Genomic DNA, 24,556 nt, shown 5'->3' on the forward strand with positions numbered 1-24,556 from the left:
TCTTTCCTCTGCCTCTTCTCCATCCTTGCTGGGTTGCTTTGCTGTTGTTTTCCTTTCTCTTTGCCAACAGACGTCCTCCCCTGAAGCAACATGTGTCTTATGCCCTTTCCAAGGGCTTTACTCCAGTTCTTTTCTAATTCTGCCTAGCTGAAGTGATCAGTGAGTGAATAGTTAATGCTGCTGATGTTAGAGCCGCTGCCTCAGATGAAGGAGAGGCAGCAGTTGCCCCTTTGAGCCGGGTCAGGTTTTCTGCGGTTCAATTTGTTGGCACAGCATTGCTATATTCCTATTTGAAAGACTGTCACTGGGACCATGAAATTTCCCAGTCACATGCTGGGCACGCATGTGGGGAGATGTGGGTTTGAAAAAGCGGGTTAGGTACATCGATTGGTGCCTACGTTCCTGCCTCATGTACTGTATTGCCCTGCAAGCATGGAAACCAAGAACTTGTTATCAGCCCTTCTATCAATAAGGTAATTGAGGAAGAGCAAAGGGACTGCTGTCCTCCTGGAGAGACACAAGGATTACCACATGCATAAAACCAATATCCTGTATTGGTTTTGGGCAGCCTGGCAAACACACCTGCATAAAAGCTGGGCCTGTGACACCTTCTTAAGAGGTCCAGCACGTAGGGTAGTAACAGAAGATTAATGTACAAATTATACATACATATCATCGATCTTAATCTGAGTTGACTTGGTAGTGACCAAGAGCATTAACTTCTGCTGTTCTGTGGTTTGTACATGCTGAGTTGGAGTGACTCAGGAGCCACGTGTACGTCTCCAAGGCATTGTAGAGAGTGACAAAATGCTTATCAGAATTGCTGAATCCACCAAGCAACAAGGCATCAGGAGGCCAGTGTTAGCAGTGCTGAGTGCCTGTGTTCTGATGCTTCTGAAAATCCACTGTCTTCCACAAGCTCCCACAGCTTGGCTTGGACCTATGTGCAGGACAGTGCAGGATGGTAGGAGCAACTGTCCTACAAGTCTGGCCAAATTCCTGTCCCTGTGAGCTGCATACCAAGAACTTGATATGGGGGAGACCATAAGACACATATCACCTATCTTAAAGGGCTAACGGGAAGCAGATGTCTGTAGCTGGTTCAACCACATGTGGCATCTCAAATGGATGTAGGTGCTCCACAGTGAAGTAGAACTGACAAGATATCAACCAGAAAGCAGAGTGGAGCTTTCTGAAAAGCCACTTTGATCATTCCAGAAACTCACCTTGCCCACTTTGGATTTTCCATCAACCACAGCACTGGGGCAAACCTGTTACTGGGCAGGTGGAAATACAGAAGCAGTACTCACACTGCTCGTGACCTTTCTGCAAGTGAGAAGCCAGACCATGCTCTCATACTTGTGCGATGCATTCTGAGATCAGAGGTTTCTTTGTCTTGGACAACCCCTGTCAGGATGCATGAATCTCTCAAAAAGCAAGCTGTTAGTCAGCAAGGTTATAGTGATTAAGGCCTGTGCCTCTTAATGAGCGCGTTAGTCACCCTAATCCTGCTGGGCCTCAGACTGCAAATACAACTCCCCATTTGTACTCTTTTTTAGAAGTATTATGATTTTCAAACCACTCTCCTCATGCTTTCTCAGATGTGAGCCATTAATTCCAAGTATTTGGAGTTGTCAGTACTGCATTTAACCGCGCGAGAGAGGGGTGCACGGGAGAGAAGAGATTAGAAAGGAACAAAATTCAGCCTGGACGTTTCTGATATAAATGTCCACTTGCAAATAGATCAAAGTTTCAGCATGTCTCATGAAACTAGAATGTGTTTCATAACGTGTCAGGACAGCTTCTTGCCAGTGGGAGATATTATAATTAGTGGTTAGCAAGTGTCTGTGCTCACTGTTCTGTTCTGACTGAAATCACGCTCACAAAGCAGCTTGATCAACATTGTACTTCAAAGGTACAAGACTTGTCTGTCATTTCAACACCAATGAGACATTAACTGATGTCAATGAAGGGTCACATTCTGCCCATAAACAAAACCCTGCTGTTAATATTTTTATTAGATTCAGTTTCTAATTCTTGACTAAAATTATTTAGAAGATAATTAAGTCCCATCGGTGCCTGGAGTGCTAGAAGGAGAGTGCTAGCAAATCTATCTTTTTCTATGTCTTAAATTCAGAAATATAATGATGATGATAATGCATGGACCTGTAATTCTCCAGTACCGTGCAGTAAAATGATGCCCTTTTATGCCCCTCACTGCAAAAGGCCAAATGCTCAGACATCTTCGCCGTGGTTTCACAGCAGAGGACTGACATCTTTCAGATCCTGGTCCCCAGTGGCCGAACGCTGAGCACCAGACTTGTGTCCCCACGAGGTCACTGAAGCACAGCTTGCATTTTGGGCTTTTCGTTCTTGGAAATGTGAGCCTTCCCTTTTGGGAAGAGGAGGAACAGGTTCGAGTAAATGAGCAGACAATTTCTAGAAGCTGTGGAGGCAAGAGGGGAGAAGAACCACTAACTAGTAGTATTTAAACTCCACAAGACATTTTTCAGAGTTCTCTGGCACAGCTCATTACTGTGTTAACAAATGCATGCAATGTGTATAAGACAATTCATCACAGCAGTGTGATAGTTATTACCCAAATTCTGCTTTCTCTCTTATTAACTTGTTACCCTATATTAGTAATAAATAGAAATCATTCACTTCAATGTCTTCTCCAATATTACTCACTGACCAATCTTCTATTTTTCACTCCCTTTGTCCTCCCAGATTGTTAGATCTGATAATTGATCTGATAAAATACTATCCATTTCTTTAATCCAGCAGGCACAGGAACGGGAAGTGGTGAATTCAGAAACAGAAAATAGATTTCTCTAATCCAATGGATGTGTGATAACAAATTCATGAATCCGATCACAAACTAAGGTGAGTCTGAGAAGAATACTGATGATATCAGAGAGCAGGTGGTACTTTGCTAGTTCCAAACTGAGGGTTTGAGACCATGAGCTCTACCTCCCTGGGGATGTCTTTGCAACCTCTTTATACCTTTGGAATGCTTGGGGAGTGCTGCATGGGAAGCAGGTCAAAGAATGCAGCACAAGTGATGATTTGCTTTCCAAAATCTTACAATCAACATGCAGAGAGTTCATCCTGACAACCTGTGGGACCCACATGACACAGGGTAATGGTGATAGGTAGACTCCAGCTTAAAAATACTGAAAGAGTAAGCCTTTTCACAAAAATAGCAACTTTACACCAAATGGTGAATGCCTCTCCTCCCAGACAAATAGAACAATATTTGTACAAATAGAACAACAGCAGAATCTCCCAAAATGACCATTTTTTCTTTTTCACTAAGTTGCAAGGAACTTTCCACTGTGGACATCTGTATGAGACTGTCTTTCAGAGAAGATAACACAGTGACCGAGGCATGAGCAGGAGGGATGGAGGGGTTAGGTACTCCACCAGCTCCTCTGAAGTGCTCACAGCACTAGGCTGCAGCCATGCATGAAATAATCACCCCATTGCTGTACTCTGGGGGTTCTCCACGCTTGCACTTCTCTCTGTAGTTGCATATTTGTCTCAAATACAGCCTCAGCTGTCTTAGAACATGCCTAGCAAGCTTATTATTATTATTATTATTGCTTAGAAAATTTTGTAAACCTGGGGAAAATCAAATCTGTTTGATAACATGGTTGAAATTTGGATAACTAGCACAAAGATACTGGAACAACATGTTCAAATGGTGGATGTTAAGGGGGAAAAATATGGCATTCTTCTTTATTATACTGACAAATAGAACATATAACCCATTGTGTGGTTTAACAGCACTATTAAACCAAATGACATTGCAGGGAATATGAATATGCTGCAGAATACCCTAGCACAGTGTCTGCAGAGCTTCTGATTCATGGAATCCTAGAATGGTTTGTGTTGGAAAGAACCTCACAGATTGTCTAGTTCCAAATTCACTGCTTCAGGATTCATCAACAGAATAAAAAAGGGAAAACAAAAACTTTTTCCCTGTAAGTGGCTGAATTAGCGAAGTAGAGCCAATTCAGAGGGAGACTAGCAGCACAAGAGAGTTGTGCTATAAACATATACACTCTGCAGAACTAAGCAATCTAATACTGGCTGCTTACAGGGGCTTACTTGACCCTAAAGCGTACTCTAGAAATTGCCACATCAGAAAGGATACATGCTAAAGGTCTCAAGATGCTGCAACATCATAAAATCTGTGCAACAAATAAACTAAGAGTCAGGCTTAAACACAGCTCAGCAACACCCGCTGTGTGCTTTTGCTGTGAGAAGGGTTTTCTCAATGCAAATAACTATTGATTTTTATTTTTTTTCTGACAGTCTTGTAGAAAATGCAATGAATTAGGTTACGTGCAGTAAATGTGGAGGTCAGTGCATAATCACGGCATTAAGGAGACACTTCCAGAGTATTTCAGAGTCCTTCTTTGCTGATGATAGGCTAAAGATCACTGATAATGTTGTACAGTTTCTGTTTCTCAAGACTGAAGAAAAAAAAAGTGATGCGGCTAACAATGAGAACAGTGAATTGTATGATCGTAGAGTCATATAAAAGCTGAGGTTAGAAGGGACCTCAAGGATCACTGAGCTCCAACCCCCTGCCGTGGGCTGGCTGCCCCCCAGCTCAGGCTGCCCAGGGCCCATCCATGGCCTCAGGCACCTCCAGAGATGGGGCACCCACAGCTCTGGGCAGCAGTGCCAGCGACTCACTGCTTTCTGAGTATAGAGTTTTTTCCTTATGTCTGACTTAAATTCCCCCTCGTCCTATCACTATTAGACTGTATAAAAAGTTGCTCCCCCTCCACCTTATAAGCTGCCTTCAAATACTGGAAGACTGCAGTGAGATCTCCCCAGAGCCATCTCTTCCCCAAGATAAACAAGCCCAATTCCCTCAAACAAACTTTCTTCATAGGAGACGTGCTCCAGACCTCTGGACCCACTCCAGCAGCTCCTCCTCCTTGTGCTGAGGGCCCCAGGCCTGGACGCAGTACTGCACATGGGGCCTCGCAAGCACAGAGTGGGGGAGGACAATCCCCTCCCTGCCTGCTGCTACCCCTCTGTTGATGCAGCCCAGGATGCAGTTGGCCTTCTGGGATGCAGGAGCACACTGCTGGCTCACATCCAGCTTTCTGACCACCAGGACCCCCAGGTCCTTCTCTGCAGCCACTTTCCCCTCCCTAGTTCCGATGGCCTGTCATGTTGGGTCTCAGCCTGATGGAGGCTGGAGGAGGCAGGCAGAGGAGAGAACAGGGTGCAGGGAAAATCCGCAAGCACAGCACGGCCTGGATTGAATGAACGCAGGCACAAGCAAGCACTGGGCCGTTAACTCTTTATTCCGGGCTTGGAGGAGGTGCTCTGAGCTCCTGGGGCCTGGACAGAATGGCCCTGACACGCACCCCTGGGCGCCGAGCTCCTGTCTGGGCAGGGCGACTGGGACGCGCTGGAGGAACTGGGCTGCCTGGCAGACTGCAGGCCCGTGGAGGGGAAGGTGCCCGTGGTGCTCCCTGGCTTCCGCTCCGTTTGGGTTTCCCACGCGGCTGTGGGAGATGCTGCTGTGGGTGCATGCGGCGTCTGAGGCACGGACTCAGATGTGAACAATCCAAATTCTTTATTGCAAGTTCTAACATCCTTTTATACATTTCCAAGTTTGGTCTTGTAACTTTCCCACATCCCTTTACAGGGATGCAGCCTATGCCTGCAGCTCATTCTAAAACCCCTTCTTCACTCTTGAAATTACTGCGGTGACAATGGATTTGGCATGCTTAAGAAGCAGTTGTGCTTGCTCCTCCTGCTTCAGTTTGGAGATGGCGTTTTCCATGCTCTCCTTTACAATTCTGCGACTCAGTCCAGAGACATCAGCAGAGCTTGGCCTTGGTTGGATCGCCGGCAACTTTTCTCTCTGGCTTGTGGCCAGGCTCTGCTCTTCTGACGAGCCTCGTCCTTCCTTCCCGCTCTGCCGTGAGAGAGGCACCTGGGACGGCTGCGGCTGCCTCTGAGAGAGGTGGTTGGTGGGAAGCTCGATGGTTTCAGAATACTCAGCCTCAAACTCTTCCTCAGAGTGAGAAGCTACAAAGGATTGCAGCATATTGTAAACACTTTCAATGGCTTCTTGTTTGGCTTTGTCAAGGGAGGGCTGTAAGGATGATTTGTCAGAGGCTTCCCTTCTTCTAGACTCCACGGATTTCCTAACATTCTCCAGCACACTCCCTACAATTTTCCTAGCGAGCAGAGCAATTTCCTGCTCAGGGTTGGAAGGGGACATCTCTGAAGGCTCTGGTCTTTCTGCTCTTCCTAACAATCTTTGTCTGATTCTCAGGGAGGCCCTCCTTAAGGCACAGGCAGATGGATACAGTGCCTTCACCTCCTCCAACGCTTCTAGCACCTGAGTCTTAACCGCCTCTTGAAGACTCTGGTCTTCCCTGTGCTTTTCAGACATAGCTCGGAACTCACGATCTCCAGGGAAGCGTGCCTTTCTTGCTGAGGCAGCTTCAGTATGGATATTTTCAGGGAGCTTTGCACCCTCCCTGCCTGTCTCAAGTTTAGGCAACTTGTCAGGCAGCTTCACTGCACGTCCTGTGCTCTTTGAGTCTCCCTGAAGATCTTGGTGAACCACAGCTGCTTTCAGCCTTCTGCGTTGGCCTGACTGATGAGCGTGGCTTGGAGGAGGGCCAGCTGGTTTGCAAGGCTGCAGAGAACTGGCTTTCTCTTCCACAACCACGTCCACAGTAGTGGCTGTGCCCAGGCAAGATTTGTCCACATCCATCATCGCTCTCTGGGCAAACTTCTTCAAATTAGACATCTCCTGACCAAGATTTTGCTGGAAGGGAACAGTAGGTTTAGGGTCCCTCTTGTCTCAGAAAGCACACCCCTCCCTGCATGCTCATGCTTTATGCAGATGAGGGCCAGCACTCTGCTTCAGCCATGCAATGAGGGCAGAAGAGAAGGGCTGCTCTCACCGCTCTGTTTGCATGCAAGCGACTTTCCAGGTTACCCCATGCCAGCACCCTGCCCTAGCTCAGCTCTGAGCTAGATTGTCCTTTCCATGCCTCAATGCCCGGACCACCAGCCAACCCAGCCCTCACCTCTTCTGCATTCCCCATCTCCCTCAGATGCATCAAGTAAAGCCCGTGCCCTTGGTACCATGCTGCTGACACGTGCCCTCCAACACTGGGCTTTGCCTACCTCTTCTCGCCTCTTTGTTTCCTCATGCTCCAGCTTGAGCCTGGTCAGGTACTGCCTGTACTCATTGAACTCCTTCAGAGTGCAGACAACCTACGGAGAGACAAGGGCACAGAGCTCCCAAGAACTGTCATGGTAGCCACCCACACGGCCTTCCACAAATCTGCAGGCCCCCAGCGGCAGGGGGGCTGCTCCTCTCTCCACCATCTCCTCCCCAGCTGTGGGGCCGCTGCCTCCCTATCCCAGGGCTGAGCAGACTCCTTGCCCCAGTGCCAGACCCCTGCCCAGCTGCCTTGAAACCCCTCCTGAGGAGACCTGTGTTGGTCAGCCCAACGTCCAAACCCACCTTGCCATCATCGGTGACAAAGCCCTTGTTCTTCAGGTTCCGCAGGTTGGCTTTGCGGTTGTGGTAGGCCTGCAGATGCGGGTCATGCAGGCTGTTGTATTCTGTGCGCAGTTGGCGACAGTATGGATCTCCCAGATCAAAATGAGGAGAAGGCTTGTGAAGCTGCAAGAGACACGTTCCAGAGCGTGAATGGGGAAGGAGAGAGCAGCAAAGAGACAAAGATGCTTCCAGGCTGCTCACGCACACAGGCTGGCCTCTTGCACAGCCAGCTGGAGGAGAACACAGACACGTCTCAGTTTTTCTAAGTCCTCCAAGAGGGAAAGCAGGAGAAGGTTGCACCCTCCTCCAGGAATGACCTGGTCTCCACATTTCTGGCTGTGCCAGATGGGCGCCTGGCCCCAGCATCCCGGCATGCTGCCCGCAGCTGCAGGCAGGGCCCCAGCCGGCTGCTTGCCTGCTGCAAGGTATGGTGATGGAACTGGTGCTGGCAGGCACGTGCCTGTGGAGAGCCCAGTTTTCAGAACCTCTCCTCAGCACTGGGCACTGTGATTGGCAAGCCCTCCTTTGTGTCCCTGCTGCTGAGCCAGGAACATCCCTTCATTCCCCCACGCGGTTGGAGCAAAGTGCTGCAGTTCCCACTGTAGAGCAGGTGGCCACAAGGCCTCCTTGGCACGATGGCAACCCCACGAAACAAGAGGCCTTCCTGACCCTTTCCTCCTTCTCTCACCTTTTCCCCCAGCTTTGTCCTGCAGAAGACAGGCTTGGTGCCAGGCTGCACAGGGATTTTGACCCCGAGTGGGAGGTCCAGCAGCCCGCTACCTCTTGCGCCAACTTTCTGTCCTCCGGGTCGGAGCTAGAAAGACAAAGACACGCTTGGACACTCAGGCACTCTGGTCCCCTCTCCAGCCCACCTCCGCTCCCTTTTGCAGCTCCCTTCCCACTTCTTAACCCAACGCCGGGATGTGCAGAGAGGCGTGATTCCCTGCAAGCCTTCTCCAGCACCAGCATGAGAAGATGGCCCTCAGCCTCTGGAGAGCATCCCCGGCCGCATACCCCAGGCTGCTGCGCTCAGCCCTGAGGACGCGGCACTCACCTCTGCGCTCTTCCCCGCAATGCTCAGCAGTGCGCCTGGATTTCGGAAACCAGCAGTGCCGCAGCGCTCCATGGCTCCTTGCAAGAACTCTCTGGGAGCTGCGACCCTCCGCTGCTACCTCTCGCTCCAGCTGCAAACAGCTGTGGCCAGCCCAGCGGATCTCCCAGCCCACGCCTTTATGCCTCACTCGCCCATTGTTGCATCACCACGTTGCCGCGCCGCCACCCGGCAACCTGCAGCTGCATGGAGGCCCTCCTGGGCACGCCCGTGGGCAAGCTGCTCCACCTGGCCCTGCTTTGAGCCCGGGGCCCTGTCTAGCTTTCCTCTGTCTTCCATTGCAGGTAGCACTGTGTGAGGCACAAATACCTTTCAGGATCGTCCCAGAGTCAATGTCACAGAATTACAGTAGGGGTTGGGAGGGATCTCTAAAGATCATCGAGTCCAACCCCCCTGCTTCCTTCATGCTTTCCTTCATGCTGACCTGGTCTGAAACCATACCATCTTTCTGATGGAAATGTTTTCCCTGAAGTCATTTCTGCATGTCCCAAGACGAAATTTGATATCAATGTATCTAACAGGACCATAATGTAGCTACGGTGCTCCTTCTTGCTGACGCTGTTTCTCTTAAAATGTTCATCTTTTGTTGAAATTGTTCTCAAAACCACCCATCTTGAACTGGATGCCTGTGCTCAAATATGCCAACCCACGTCAAGGGTGTTTGGCAGATGCTAAGCAGACTACAAACCACTTGGAGGGTGGTGAAGTTTGGAAAATGTACATTGCATTTTGTAGGCCTGATCCTCCCCACATGTGTGCCAGGTTCAGAGGTAACTCAGTGAGAGGTATAGAAGACATACCTGGCATGCTGCTATTCGAAGCATGAGAGGTACTTACTGTCGATGGGATATCAAAATGCTTGTTTTCTCCACATCGGAATGACTGTTCCCAATTGGAAATGTCACAGGTAAATCTCACCATCCTGCTGTCAACATGTGTCATCCAGATGACGTCCTCCTGCCGTTATTGGAGAAGCTGAAACATTACCGCTGCCTCCTATAGGAAAGGAGACTGGACAAGCTGACATGAAAATAAACACGTATACTTCCATCAGGTAAATGAAGACAATGCTTCTTGAAATCTGGCAGTTCCATGCTCTGATACACCAGCAGGCTTCAGAGGCTCAGGGGGCTCCTGAAGCAGTCCTCTGGCAATCAGAATCCCCAGCACCCGTGGTGCGCTGGCAGGCAAAGACGAAACAACAGAGCAAACAGTTTGGCTGTCAGGAATCTCCTAGAAGAGAAAATCGTGATGCATAGACAATTGCCTCCTATGCAGTAGGGCTGTGGGGGAGAGGAAAAAAGATTTTTCTTTTTTTCAGATATATCAGTATGTGGAAAAACACTGATCTCGAGGTTATCCAAAAGCATTTTTTGAATCATTTTCCCCTCGTAGCTGTTGGATGCATATCTGCGTGTACTGGTTTCTACAATCCATAAACAGAAAAAGGAAAATACTTAGATACCAGCTATTTACACCAAATCTGCATGTGAGAAATAACCAGTGAAAATGAGCCCTTATATTCCAGGAGCTGTATGAGGTTTATTTTGTGAGCGTTTGCAGAAATGGTCAAAGGCCCAGAAGCTACTTTATCCCCCACCTCTTCACGCCCCTTAGCCATGCAAATCCACTGCATGACAGTTAAATGTATCCAAAGGGTGTTTTTCCTGAGCACCTTCTGCAAAATTTTTGCAGCCTGTGCTCCTATAATAAACAACAGCTCCCTGTGTTGCCAAAAACACGTGTATGATGTTGGAGGAGAAGATCTGTGTGGCTGTAGTCCTGTGCATGCGTGTTCAACAGGACCCCACCACAGCTCTGAACTCCAGCACTGACTTGCGCTAGTGCTGCCACAAACTCATTGCTTCTGCCTTCAGAAAGCTTGATATTCAGATCTGAAATTCAAAACACACAGGTGTTGTCATCAGTTCAGAGCTGGTCACCAGGCAGGGCCATGAAGACATGTTTGAAACGGCTAGGGTAGCTGCTGGGAGCAGCGCTACCACCAGCAGCAGGGTTTGGGCACACAAATGGGTGTCCCAGTTGCACCTGATTGACCATTCTGGCATCTGAAATGTGCTAGGTCCCTCGAAAATGTGGGATCTTGGGGGAAGGAGGTGGTGGATATGGCACTGAGGGACATGGTTTAGTGGGCATGGTAGTGATGGGTTGATGGTTGGACTAGATGATCTTGGTGGTCTTTTCCAGTCTTAAAGATTCTACGAGTCTATGATCAGCCAAAAGTCTATGCCACCAAAAGAACACATTGGCATCTCACCCAGTGTGGATCCCAGAGAGGGTGGTGATGTCCTGTGGTGTGATATCCCCGAAGAACTGTTGTGTTTCCAGAATCTTAAGTAATGCTTGGCCATGTCTGCCCCAGCCCCCACCGTGCTGAGCAGGACCAGGGCCAACCATGGCTCCTCTCATCTCCCAGTGCCAGCCCTAATTGCTGGGTCTGTCTGTGACCTCTGTTAGCTCACTCGGCTAAACCATTTACCGCACAATATTCTTGTTTCAGATCAAAGCACCACTCAGCAGCAAAGAATTGTTGTGGCATTTGCTACTATGCTTATTAAAAAAACATTTTATTAGAATATTAACACATAGACCTTTGGGGTTGCCTGCCACAAGCTGTGGCAGGGAGCAAAAGACCCCTCACCTCTCAAGCAAGAGCAATGCTGCACTTTATTAATAAAAATATGAAGCACAGCATAATTCACCCGCCCACCCTGCCAGAGATTGAACGACACAACACTTCAGTCAGCACAAAAGACAGACGTGATATTTTCTAAATTGATAGATATCTATTGAAAACCTATTTAGACACTTTAATGGGATAACAGGAGCATGGTGCCAATCTGTGGAGGAGGAGAGCTCATCAGACATTTTAATACTTTCAATATGCACAAGAAAATATAATTTGCAGCGATTTTTTCCTGGTTTCATCCATCTGCCTCACCAAGCTCTTCCTTTTTGTCTCTTATTTATGGCTCTAATTTTGATGCCACAGTTAGTGTACACGATCTGCTGTATATTTCTGTTATTTGCTTTGAAATTGCCCTTTTCGGCTCATATCTGAAGTCATTTATTTGCCCACAAAATAAGTGGGCCCTGAACTATTTCCTGGCAACCACGAGCACCCAAGAGTTCTTTTCTGTGATGGTGTATATGCATCCTTTATTATTGTACTTAAATGTTTATTAACAATTCGTGGAGTCTTAAATGGCTGAAAAAACATTCTTGATCTTGGTATTTCTAGAGGGTCTCTCAGCCCAGAGCCCTTCTCTGCAAATGTAGGCTTCACAGCAGAGCAGAGCATGGCTCAAAGTTGGGATTTTGGGGGTAATTGCATTTTTTAAATTAACAGTTATATTTAATACAAGTACAAAAGAAAAGGACACAGCTGCTCAGGGGCTGCTGTAACAGCTTAAAAATAATTTTGCACAGTATATACTTCAATTTTACCAGCCTTCATATTATGGTCACCAGAGACTTTGCTGCATCTTCAGTTGTGAGCAACTTGATGTGAAACTACAAAGCTCCTACAAGGGCCGTTGTGGGTCCTCACTCAGCAAACTACAGCTGTGCTGGGGCTTTTGAGACTTAGCTGCACGTGATCACCCTCGAGACATGCTCTCAGCCATGCCACAATCCTGTGGCACACACTAGGACAACTGAGGCAATGAAAGGAGTGATGCACCCAAGCTTGGCATCACCAATGCAGGTGTATGGAGGCAGAAGTGATTAAAATTTTCCTCTTCTGCACAGGACACAGAGATCCCCAGTAGCATGTTTGTGCACCATTTAAGCAACAGATATTTAGCGGCCATCCAGACCCAAGAATCCGTCTGTGGTGGCTTCCATCAGCCTCTCGTGGCCCCTGGCCAAACCTTTGGCCATGCAGAGAGGGAAGAGGCTCTGCTCTTCAGCTAAGTTTGTCTCTGGGTGCTTTGGTTGTCAAAAGGGAAAGAAGAATGTGAAGCTGTCTGTACACTCACTGACCTCTAAGCGCACAGCCCATTGGATTTAAGCACTTTCCAAGCAATGTCTGAGCCTTTCAAAGAAATATCAGTTTATCTACAAGCTTGTTTCTCCCTCGGAAGGCAGGAGTGCAATGATGGAAGACAGAGGCCTCTGGGGCACTGACACTTAATTGTCCTCCCACTGCAGAGCTGATCCATTCAGGGACACTCCCTGCAGGCTCCGTCCTGGGTCTTGATCTCTTGTTTCGTTCCTCGGAGCATGCAATTTCACACACATCCCTCCCAGCACAGTAAGCTGGGAAAATGCATTTATCTCCGGGTCCATCAGATCATTTTGTACTGGTGATGAATGACTATTAGCACCAGTTGTTCAACAACCAAGGTGATGTAAACTGTTTCACATCTCCACTGTCTCTGTAATATACACTGTCAAGGGATGCTCTACAGAGATGCAAAGGAAAGAAGGAAGATTTTTGGTGTCTTTCTCTCTGGGACAAAGGTTGGTTTCCAACCAGAATCCCGTCCTAAAGGGTCTACTTGCATCATCTGCTGTCAGTTCCTGTGTACAACAGTAAACAACAGAATACAGTAACAGTATTCCAGTGCATGCAGCACTGGCAGCAGTGGGACTCCTTGGACAGGGGAATCAGCAGGGAGCAGGATGGGCAGAAAGAAGTGCAGCAGCCCAGGGAAGGATGCTAAGTGCTGCCAGGTGCTGCCAGGGACCCATCCCGAGGGCTGAAGCAAAGGCGGGCTGGGGATGCTGTTGCTGGAAGCCTCTGATGTGGGAAGACCCATCCTGTGAAAGTTGGCAAGAGTGACTTGCTGGCTCCCACGGGGCCGTCCTTGGGGACTGTCTGGTGGACTTCCAGTGTGGTGCTTTTGCTGATCCCTGGTTGCCTGAGGCAATCAGCTGTCCTGTGTGCTTGTATTTTGGCTACTGAACAAGAAGTGGTGAAGGATGCCTTGTCATTCCTCACAGGCTCTTGACAGCTCTCTGTCCATCAGATGGTGGTTACTATGGCACAGCTAAGCATCATTCTCTGCCTGCACACGTGCATGGTGCTGAAGCACCCACCAAGGTGAGGGCTCTGTGTGGGAACGTGGTGAAGGCCAGATTGTGCTGAACTGTTCTCCAGTGGGGCTCTCCCTGATGGGATCAGTGCTACCCTCAGCATTTTGACCACCACCAAGCAATGCCACACCATTACCAATGGTTCAGGGCAGGCAGTATTTGCTAGGTGTGAGCCCAAGTAGCCTGTGTAAAGGTGTGCAGGGCCAAGAGGAACATAAATAGGCTAGAAAGGGGACAGAGTAATGAAATATTGGTCGTCCCAGAGCTGATTTAGAATGAGATGTAATTTTGCCACCCTTAGATTAATTTGGGTTTGATCTCAGTTTGAGGCAATTTGTTCCAAAAGAGATATTGGATACCTTAAATGGGAAATATTCTTACATTGATTAGAGGAGAAAGTGGTTCAGGTCTCAGTGCCAAGCTTCCTACTTACAAAGGCTCTTGTACATCTCATGATGAAAAATTTCTTCTCAGAAAGAGTGGTAATGCATTGGAACAGGCTGCCTAGGGAGGAGGTGGAGTCATCGTCCCTGAAGGTGTTCCAGAAGTGTGGAGATATGGCACTTGAAGTCATGGTGGACATGATGGGGTTGTGTTGATGGTTGGACTAGGTGTTCTTAGTGGTCTTTTCCAACCTTAATGAGTCTATGATTCTACAAGACAGAGCGGTACCCATTTACCTGCTCCCCAGCTGTCTGATCCCAGCTTACAGCTGTGTCATATCAGAGCTGGCACTGAGCGTGGGCAGCCAAACTGCCGGAACTGGGGAACATTCAGTTTCCCACTCCCAAAGTGAGCCTTTCCTCCAGGTATCCCATGGTACCTGGCACCAGTCCAAAGGGTGGCTGGGAAGGGAAACTAGAAGCTCCCATGAAGTTTCACGGCAACATTTCATAGCCAAAATAAATTTATTTCTTGGCTAGAACAGTTCAGAATTTTAATATTTAGCAAGAAGCTTTTTACATGGAAATTATTTATAACATTAGTCATGTTAGTGGCAGAGAAGGGACACACAATAAAAACATATTTCTTGCTTTCGGTGTGGATGATAGAGTAGTCATCACTGCACAGAGCCATACTGAAATGAAAGCTTTAACGTATCCCTTCCCCTTCAGTTTGCCAAGAGCTTGACCCCTAGGGCTAGAACAAGTATCACACAGGCTGTTACGGGCAGGCTGTTTCCAGGCTGATCCATCAGTCCGGCTGTAGCCACCCCTTCTCCCACCTGTACAGACTGCCCAGGCACTTAACTGGTTTGTTTGCTCAGTAGCCTGTACAGGGAAGTCCTTACCTGTGATGGGGACTTTTTGGGTGAGGAAATTATAAATAATAAGGAAGATCAGTGTTTTGCAGTCAGTGCACACCCTCTCTTCAGGCTGTTGGCAAGAACCTCCAAAACCTTGCTTTTCTTTTGTCTTCTGCAGCTACCACTTGTCATGTAATGGGTCTTTCATCTCAATAGGACTTTTATCTTCAAACGTGTCAGATCTTTAAGAACTGAAAAACATTTACAGGCATGGAGAAACTTTATTTTAATTTGCTAGATGTAAGGAAAAGAGGAGGATGCAGCAACTTTAATGAGCAGAGACTGCCTCCGGGTAAGGGCTCCCGCTCTGGAAGGTTCACCGGCTGCGTCTCTCTGCAATGGTCCACTCCTAAATCAACAGTGGTCAAAGCAACCCTCATTAGGGAGGAGTGGCCAGACTGTGCTGTATTTATAGCTCTGCATGTGCTGGAGCAGTCAATACTTTTGATGAAGGCATTTTGTACTGAGCTGTAATCAAGCCTCTGATGGGAGGAGGTTGCGTAGCAGTGACCTCCCCATGGACAGCACTGCTGTTCCATACTAATGAGCTGCAGCAAAACATATCATTTAGAGTCATTAACAGCAACAGGGAAGTAATTACAATGCTGTAAAGGAAGCTGCATAAGCAAGAAACTCTTTTTTTATGCCTTCTCCAAACACCAACTTCTTGAAGAGCATTTGTGACTCTTGTTTGTTTATCCAAAAAGTGGAAAAGCCTCTTTGATGAAACCGCATGCCAAGTGGCATTAAGAATCGTTAACCAAAAATAGAAGGAAATTAGAATTTCCTGCTTCGTACTGCATTCGAAGTGAAGAGGCATCCTGGGCACAAGCTGAAGGGACAGATTCAGCTGTGGTGTTGTTCCTTCAGCCCTACCAAAATTCTCCTGTGGTGAATCACAAATAGTGCCAGTATGTTTATCCGAGGGACAGCCTTCTTTTGGAGAGAGAGAATCAGCTCTGAGCAGTGGGAAAGATTTTCCTGTCCTCTCCTATTCCATAATGATACAGCTATGCTTATAGCCTGGGGATAAAAAGAATGAGGAAAAAAAAAATTTTTATATTTTCTTCACGATGAAAGATTTGGGCATTGAATCAGGAGGCACAGTACGGGCATTGTTATAGGAGATATAGGTTAAACTCCTAGCTCTTTTCATAATCATGGGCAAGTTTTTATTATGCTGCTCAGTCTTTTCATATTTATCACTCTGTTTGAAGTCCCATCCTATGGAGTCAAGTGAATGTCCCAGCTTTCATTTTTGTAATTTTTTCAGTCGCTATCATTGCACAAAATGCATGAAATGTAACTAAATGAAGGTTAGGACGATAGTAGACAAATGAAAAAATAACTATGGATTTATGCTAAAGGAGAACCAAAAGCATACCGTGGCTTTTAAATCCATCATAATTTGAATGGTAGAATGAACTGATTCATGATTTTAGGATGCTCAGGACAGGAAAAAGGGTAATTAATCTCTTGTCTCCATTATGCCTCTACAGAGCAGTATTACCAAAGCAGCATTTATCCATTGTAGACCGTAAGTGCTTTAGGGCACTGCTTATCTCTCAATGTGCCATCATGTAGCGCCTAATGGAGAAGTGTCTTCATAGACTTCTATTAGGACTTAACGCAATATAAATGACATGCCCCATTTTTATTGCAGTCTATTCTTCACTTGCAGTGTCAGTGATAGAAACATAAGTGAACATCTACATTTTAAGGCAGTAAATAACCAAATTTTAAATACTACAAGGCAATCATTTTAATAAAGTTTCTCACAGGAAAATTATCATAAGTGAAGAATGAGGTGAGTGTAATTGGATTGATGTGAAATGCAGAAAACTAATTAATTTTCCTCAGTAAGGGCTAGGGAAGCTCACAGGGAGGCCACACAGATTGCTGTAGAGGATGCTAAATGCTGTAAATATTTAAATGGTTCACAGAAACCACTCATATGCTCCAGAACATGTACATATTTGGGCTCTGGAGTGAGAGCAACCTTTCACTGGTTCCTTCTTTTGGAAAACAAAGAGAATCCTAACTTGTGGAGTTGTGGATGGAAGCTGTTTGGGACTTCGTGGTGAAATGCATGCAATAATGAGAGCGGACTGGGGAGAGGATTGGCCACAGGCTGTGGAGCATTTCATTGCCAGGTTCCAATCCTGTCCAGGTCAGTAGAGATGGAAGTCACTACCGACTGATGGCTGCTCAACAGCCTGTGTGAAATGAAGTGGATTCAGCCCTGCTCCCTCGTGGCCAAGTGTCCCTGGCACAAAATCCCTCCTGAGCTGGCAATGCCAAGCTCATCCACATGCGCCCTGTGAATAAGAGTCAGCCTCTGCAGTGCAGCGGCAGCAGAGGATTGTGACGTGGAGTGCTGACATTTCTGAGTGGTTTTGATTCCCATGGGCACCCAGCAGCTTTGTTCATGTAGACATGGCTGATGCTATGGCCAAGCTGCTTCGTGGACATTACGAATGGACACAGCATGCTTCACTGGAAACGCCTGTACCAACACAGCACTCGCTCTGATTTTGCAGGAGCTGTATTTGCAGATCAGCCCAATATCCAGCTGTGGCATTGGGTCCCCCATTCCTACCCAACTGTCCTGGTGTCCATAGCATGCTGAGCATGGGCTTCTCAACTTCTGCCAGGGCCATTGGGAGAGCCAGAGCGGAGCAGCAAGGGGTTGTTCGGAGCCAGCACCACCAGGGACCCAGCTTGGCTTCCAGCACCGTCTTGCTGATGCTTTCATTGCTTTCTGGGAGATGGGATGGTGTCTTCCCTGGAAATGTCTGTCTTTCCCTAAGTGGCTACATCTTGATGAATTGTTTGTTCTTGATGCCTACAGCTATTCAGCAGCTCACACCTGACACAGAGCACCAAACACAAGTGGAGATGTCTGGTGGCCACGTTTGGGGTTTGCTGAGGGAGATGGGCAGAGGGAGATGTTCATAATTTGGTCAGTCACGAGCAGTGCCTAAGAGACAAAATTTCCCTCTTTTCCCCTGAACCATCTCTGTAACTTCTCACTCCAGACTAATCTAGCAGCCCTGTGGAAACATTTGCCCCAAGGGCAGGTAGCAACAGGACAAGGGGAAATGGTTTTGAACAGGAAGAGGGTAGAATTAAACTAGATATTAGGAAGAAATTCTTTACTGTGAGGGTGTCAAGACACTGGAACATGTTGCCCAGGGAGGTTGTAGATGCCCGCACTCTGAAAGCATTCAAGGCCAGGCTGGATGGGGCTTTGAGTAACATGGTCTAGAGGGAGGTGTCCCTGCCTATAGCAGTGGGGTTGGAACTAGATGATCCTAAAGGTCCCTTCCAACCCAAACCATTCTGTGATTCTATGATTCTGTAAGTCCTTTCCTTCTGAGGACGGTTTGGGACTGGGAGCAGCATGGTGTGCCAAGCAATGGGCTGTGCAGCCCAGGGTTCAACACTGGGCTACTTATCTTCTCAGTGCCAAAATATCCCTATGAAAACAGCCCTCAGGACCTGCCAACCTCCATGCCAATGTATATGCCCGCCTTCCAATATCCAAACCTGGATTTAATACCTGGGTCACAGATGGGTCAGCCAAGAAACATCTGTGAATTTCTCCTGCATGTGCACTGAAATTTGTGCAGTAGGAGATTTTGGAGTGCTCTAAATTGTCAGAGTGAGAGAAATTTTGTACACATTTGTTGTTGCTAACTGAGGGCAGCACTAGAGACCCAGAGAACCAGAGCTCCTCATCCTGTGTCACATGAGTTGTCCTGGTCCCCACTCGTACACATCCATCTCAATGCTTGTGAGCATCGAGCGCATAAAATCAACGTGCCAAGAGGTTTTGCAACCAAATGTCACCTTTCCTTTCCATAAGATCATTCATGGAGTATTATTACACTAAGCTTTCCAAGAAAAGAAGAGTGCTCACCATTAGGAAAGATTTCTCTTTCAGCATTACATTTGTATGGCCCCAGCGAAAAAATAGCAAGGCACTTAACACCTTCCAGTTTCAGAATAACTTTGGAGCATCTATTTTGCTCATTTAATTTCTGTCCCAAAGGGGATTCAGCAGAGTGACCAGCCTGCATACGTTCAGATCTGACCTGATCCAATAGGAAGAGCTGTGTTTAAGTTCTGAGATGCTCCTGAAGCTGGACTCATTAGTCAGTTTCCTCCTGATTTTTCAGAAAGTTTCTACTGTGTTTGAAGGATAATTACCATCCCTCAGCCTCCAGGAATGAAAAAAAAACAAAGAACTGTGTGTTTCCCTTTTGATTCAAATGAAAATTGTGACAGAGGGATGAAAAAGAGTCAGTCCAGGAAATTCTTCAGTAACGTTAATAGATCTACAGCAAAAAGAATGCGTAGCACATTATAGGGAGACAATCAGGAGAAGAAAAGGAGAGCTAGGACTGTCACATCTTGTGGAAGGAGTGTCCCTGTATATGTGTCTGTATGGGAAATGAGAGGGACCATTACAGCCAGCCAAGTATTCTATTCCATGGCAATGGGTTTGAAGGTATTTCAGTGCTTGCTGCCAGAGAGTGATACACCTCAATGCCTTTGGCATCTTCCTCAATTCTCTTCCATGCCTGCACAACTCCGTTGTTGATCTCAGCACTGTATTTCATTACAGTTGAAATGTTTATCATGATTATTTAATAACAACGCTCTAACAAGATTCAATAACTAGCTAAAAATAAAATAAAAAAACTAGCTAAGAATTTTGCCAAAATCTTTCCACACTTAACACAGAAAGAATCTCCAGTACAACTTCACCTATGTCCACAAAGATGTGTTTTAGCACTATATTCTCTATTGAATAATAGGTCTTAAACAGTGAAAATGGCACTGTATTGTCTAAGAATGTCTTTCATGGGAAATATTATGTATTTTTATAAAATGTTTAAAGGCACTAAAAAATGAATGGTTTTCTTGAGTTAGATGCCCCCTCCCTGGAAGCATTCAATGCCTGGCTGGATGGGGCTTTGAGCAACCTGGGAAGTGTCCCTGCCTATAGGAGGGGGTTGGAACTAGATGATCTTAAATGTCACTTCCAACCCAAACCATTCTACGATTCTATGATTCTAAGCACTGAAAGCTGTGTTCAGTGCATCCCTTGGCTGTGTTCATTGCATACTTAGCATCCATGGGCAGTGTGAGATGCATTTGACTCGTTGGCATGCCATGGTGTGTCCTGAGTACCTCATCTTTCACCTTCTGCTTCATCTCCCCAAGACATCTTGGTGGGTAAAGGCAGCTCCAGAGGAGAAGGTAACACATTCCTAGAAAAAAATGAATAACACACCAGCTGCTGACCAGCCTTGGTGGGGCCAGTGATGGGTAATCCCTTATCAGTTTCTCATTTGAGAAATGAAACTTCTACCGCATAAGAAGGTGGTGATGGTCAGTGGGATTTTTGATGCTCCAGTGAAAGTTGTAAGCACTGAAAATCCGTGATTAAAGATTGGGAGCTTCACGTGGAGTTTCTTCTTGGAGCTGAAAAACACTGAAAATAAGCTTTCTTCCTAAAAACAGCTAAAAATCTGTATCTTTTACCGTTTCCCTTGGTGTCTTAAAGTGGCTTTTGAGAGAAGCTGCCTTCCTCCTCCCTGAGCAAGCACATCTCTTATCTGTCCAAATAGATGAGTTTGTGAGAAACTGGAAGAAGTTGTCAAGAATTCTACTGGAGAGACTGATCTAGGTCCTCTTGAACATCTCCCGGGTCTTGGCAGAACAGCATGATCTAGGTGAAAACAGATGTAGTTAATTTAAAGTCTTCAACTGCCCATTGCTATCTGTTCTTCACAGTAAATCCTGGGATGTTTGTGCTCTAAGCAGCCTGAACAACAGAACCCTTCACCTAAACTCTGCAGAGAAAAGTGCTTTTGAGTGGTGGGCAGTGTCCTCGGTCTTTCTTTCTGGTTACCAAAATTCCTCAGGGAAGCCAGATGCTTGGAACCAAATGAACCATAGGAGAAACCACACTTGTCTTCAGCAGGGTTCTAACAGCTGTGAATTTGGCTACCTCTGTAACTGCAGCCATGGCCTGGACTTCCACAGAAAGACATTTGTGCTTGGTATTAGAATCTGTAATTATAATTATTATGCATTTCAGATGATAGTGTTATTTTCATGAATCTTAGTTTATGTCAGACTCTACTGTGCTGGTACCTGCACACCTGTAGCAAGACACAGTCATGGGACAGGTAGGCAGTGGGGAAGGACAGGATGAAAGTAGATAGGAGAAGACAAGGAAGAGAGGCTGGGATGGACAAGTAGAAGCTGTGTGAGGGAGGCTCCTCAGTGGTTGGTAGCAGACAGAAAAAGAAGGCGTAAGGGCAGTCTAGGCAAATGCTTATATGAAGGCTTCAGCATCCTGAGGTGCTGTGGAGCCTGTCCTGTTCTGCTGAGTGTCCCTCCGGAAAAGCATAGGCCACATGCACTTGCTTGCTGAGATTTCGAAAGAGCAACGTTGACTATGGGAGTGAAGAAAACCCATCAGAGAACCCTCCTGAGACCACATCTCTAAGTAGTGGTGTTTGTTTCAAGTCCACCCCCGGAGAGACAAATATATGCAAGGGGTTGACCATGAGCAGCTGAGGCAGTGTTGGAGAAAGGCTGAGCACTATGACAGGCACAGGGCAGTGAGCAGCGGTCAGCAATGGCTTCAGGCAGCGCAGCATCACTGGCCATGCCCGTGAATTCATTCCCAGCTGTGCAGGAGCCCCACTGGGGAAATGGAGACAGAGAGTAAGCTCCATCTAGCTTCACTGGCCAAGAAGTCAAGTCTGTAAACAAAACAAAACCTCAGCCTTGTTGTTGCCAAGTGTGGCCTTTGTGCAATTTGCCTGATGTTATCTAACAGTTATGAACCACAGTAATAAGAGTAACAGCTCTTGGGGTGCTAACCAATAATGGAGACGTGAACACAGAATTGGAATATAAGAAATACATCCTTGGATGCTCATGTTTGACTCCAGCTCATCACACAGGCTGTCAGTGCCTTTCCAGAGACAGGAGCTGCTATTTGCTCTCAGGTAGAGCTGTGGAAATGCAGCATCTCACTCTGGAGGGGCAGGAGCCATGAAAAGCCAGTGAGCTCCTGCAACAACATCTCTGTTTGGGGTGATTCAAAGCACTTCGCCAACACGCCCTGTAAGCATGGTGGGACACCCTGACCTCTGTGTCACCACGAGCAAATGGAGCAATATGGGTGGGGACCCCAAGAAGGGCAGCAAGGTCATCCTGGTGGGCAGGTGCTACAGGGTCAATTCTTAAACCACATACACTGCGAAGTTATTGAGCCATTCTGAGTCCAGCTTCTTGGAAGTTATCAAAAATCAAAACTCAAGGCTGAAGATCATATTCATTGTTATCTGTGCATAAAAGTTCTGAGATGTAATCTGTTCCACAGCTGCTTACCACTGATGGGAAGTACAGAAATGATATCAAGAGAGGGAATATTCAAAGGTACTCCTCTTGCTTTCTCAGGCTTACATTTTTTGAAGTGTCTAACTTTTCTTTCATTACTTAGTTTTTGACTGCTAAAACTGGAGTAAGTTCTGCCTTTACTATGTGTGCCTTCCTGGAAGATATCTAACCACCTCCTACTTAAAAGTGAAAGCTGAGTTGACTGTTCAACTTCAAGCATATATATCTCTCACATGCATACAATTTCTGACACACTGTGCATTTAAAAATGAGGGAGAGGGATGCTTCACCAGCCACCCAAAGATGGAACCATGCTCTCTAAGCCCCTCAGCTCTGACCCCAGCATGGGGCTTTGGTTCAATCCCGCACACTGAGAACCAGGAGGGAGCCCCAGCTGACGCAGTGATGCACCCACGGAGAGCTGGTTCTGCGCTGAGACAACTTGTGAATGGCTGAACGAGCTGCAGTCAATTCTCTGGGTGGCTGTGAAGGCATATGCTGCATCATGACGCATGCATCCAAGGGGTGAATCGAGGTTGCATAGCATAGATGAGTGCATATACATCCGTATGTGCGCAGCAGTGCAAGCTAAAGCCCACACAAGCATGACAGAGGAGAGCCAAGCATTTAGCAGCAGAGTTGTGGAGGGCTCTGAGCACTGGGATGAATTGCTGGGAGCTGGGTTAGGAAGCAGGGAACAGGTGATCAAATTGCCTGAAAGCCAAAATATGTAAATTATAGCAGCACGCGCTTTTCTCATTGATGTATTTATTTTGATTGCACAGAACAGACATGGAAAAAAAAGCATCACAACCACACATAATCAGTGCAGCCGAGCAGCAACGAACCATTGGCTGCTCTCTATGCAGCACAGCCCATGCACACAGCTCTGTGCAGTGACAGTCCCCTCCTGCCAGCCCCCCACCTTCCCCTGTGACTGCCCCGCTCCACATCACCGTGCTGCACAGCCTGCCAGGCTGTCCCACCCCACAGCAGCTGGCCTGAAACTTTTCTCATGAAGCCAGCCTTGTGGGGGTGTTCCTGCTGGTGATCGTTCTACCAATCTCATAACTCACACCGGTATGTATTACCACGTTAAGTGCTGCTGGTGCCTTACAGCTGTCCTATTGGTATTCTGGCAACGCATCGTCCCTGTTTTTTTCTATTTATAATTTAACCAATGCCAAAGGGTTCTTTTCATCTAATGTAAAAAATGGACACTTATAAAAATGCATGGGTTTTAAATTGCTCCACAGTTGGAGTAGCTATAGGAACTAGCCCAGGGAATAGATGGCTGCTGCTCACATTGAGCGTGTAGGCCATTTCATGCAGGCTGAAAACCAGGCAGGACCCATCTCTGTTCCCACAGCATGCAACTGCTTCTCTTCTGTCACTTCAAGCTTCAATGTCTCTGCTAATGCTTTATTATCACTGTTAAAAGACCATAGTTTTGAATGCGCTCTGAGTAAATCTGCCATGATGCACTGAAGCACCAATTGGTTGTGTTTTAATGGCATTAATTTTTATCTTCTTTTATCTTCTTGTGTAAGCCAAGATAATGAAAGGAGGTAATTCCCCTCTTCCTAAGCCACTGAATACCATAAGATGGAAACATAACAGCAGTATCTGCAAGTCAAAATTGTTTGCTGCCACTTCCAGATATTCTTTGTCCCATCACCTGGGGACACTTGTCCCAGTAGTTGACAATCCAGGAGCCCACTTTGGCTGTGTTACACAGTGGAAGAGTGTGGCTCTAACAAAGGCAAGGGAAGTAGCTTCCAGCCAAGGAGACTTCTACTAGGGTTGCTATTGGTGGTGAAGACCGGGCCTTGGACCAGGACACTCTGCATTGGCCCAGCATGGAGAGAAGACAGCCCCCAGCAAAATTCTGTCATCTGCAGAGCCACAAGCAGCGCTGCTCCTGTCAGCATGATCTAATGCCCATCAGTAGTAACGACCACTGCTGAACTTTCCTTGGGAATTTTACTTTGGAAATAACCCTACTGTCCACATATTCTCGGAAGAGAACCTCTTAAAATACCAGTCTCCAAGGCAGCTCACATGATAGAAAGTCTGATATAACACTAGC

The 24,556-nt window shown here is 46.9% G+C and overlaps 1 protein-coding gene across 2 annotated transcripts; it reads right to left on the bottom strand.

Moving 5' to 3' along the window:
• On the bottom strand, positions 5,632-8,726 carry LOC110408445 (fibrous sheath-interacting protein 2-like). 2 transcript variants are annotated; one of them, XM_021417106.1, is made up of 5 exons: positions 8,616-8,726; positions 8,250-8,375; positions 7,523-7,684; positions 7,180-7,269; positions 5,632-6,814 (listed from the first exon to the last, which is right to left on the bottom strand). In XM_021417106.1, the coding sequence occupies exons 1-5, from the start codon at positions 8,685-8,687 to the stop codon at positions 5,705-5,707; spliced, it is 1,560 nt and encodes a 519-aa protein (XP_021272781.1). In that variant the 5' UTR covers positions 8,688-8,726; the 3' UTR covers positions 5,632-5,704. The 2 variants fall into 2 exon arrangements, with proteins under 2 accessions (XP_021272781.1, XP_021272780.1); XM_021417105.1 differs by lacking the exons at positions 8,250-8,375; positions 8,616-8,726 and having other exon boundaries at positions 7,523-8,070.

Source organism: Numida meleagris, chromosome 19, assembly GCF_002078875.1.
Source record: "Numida meleagris isolate 19003 breed g44 Domestic line chromosome 19, NumMel1.0, whole genome shotgun sequence".
NCBI lineage: Eukaryota > Metazoa > Chordata > Aves > Galliformes > Numididae > Numida > Numida meleagris.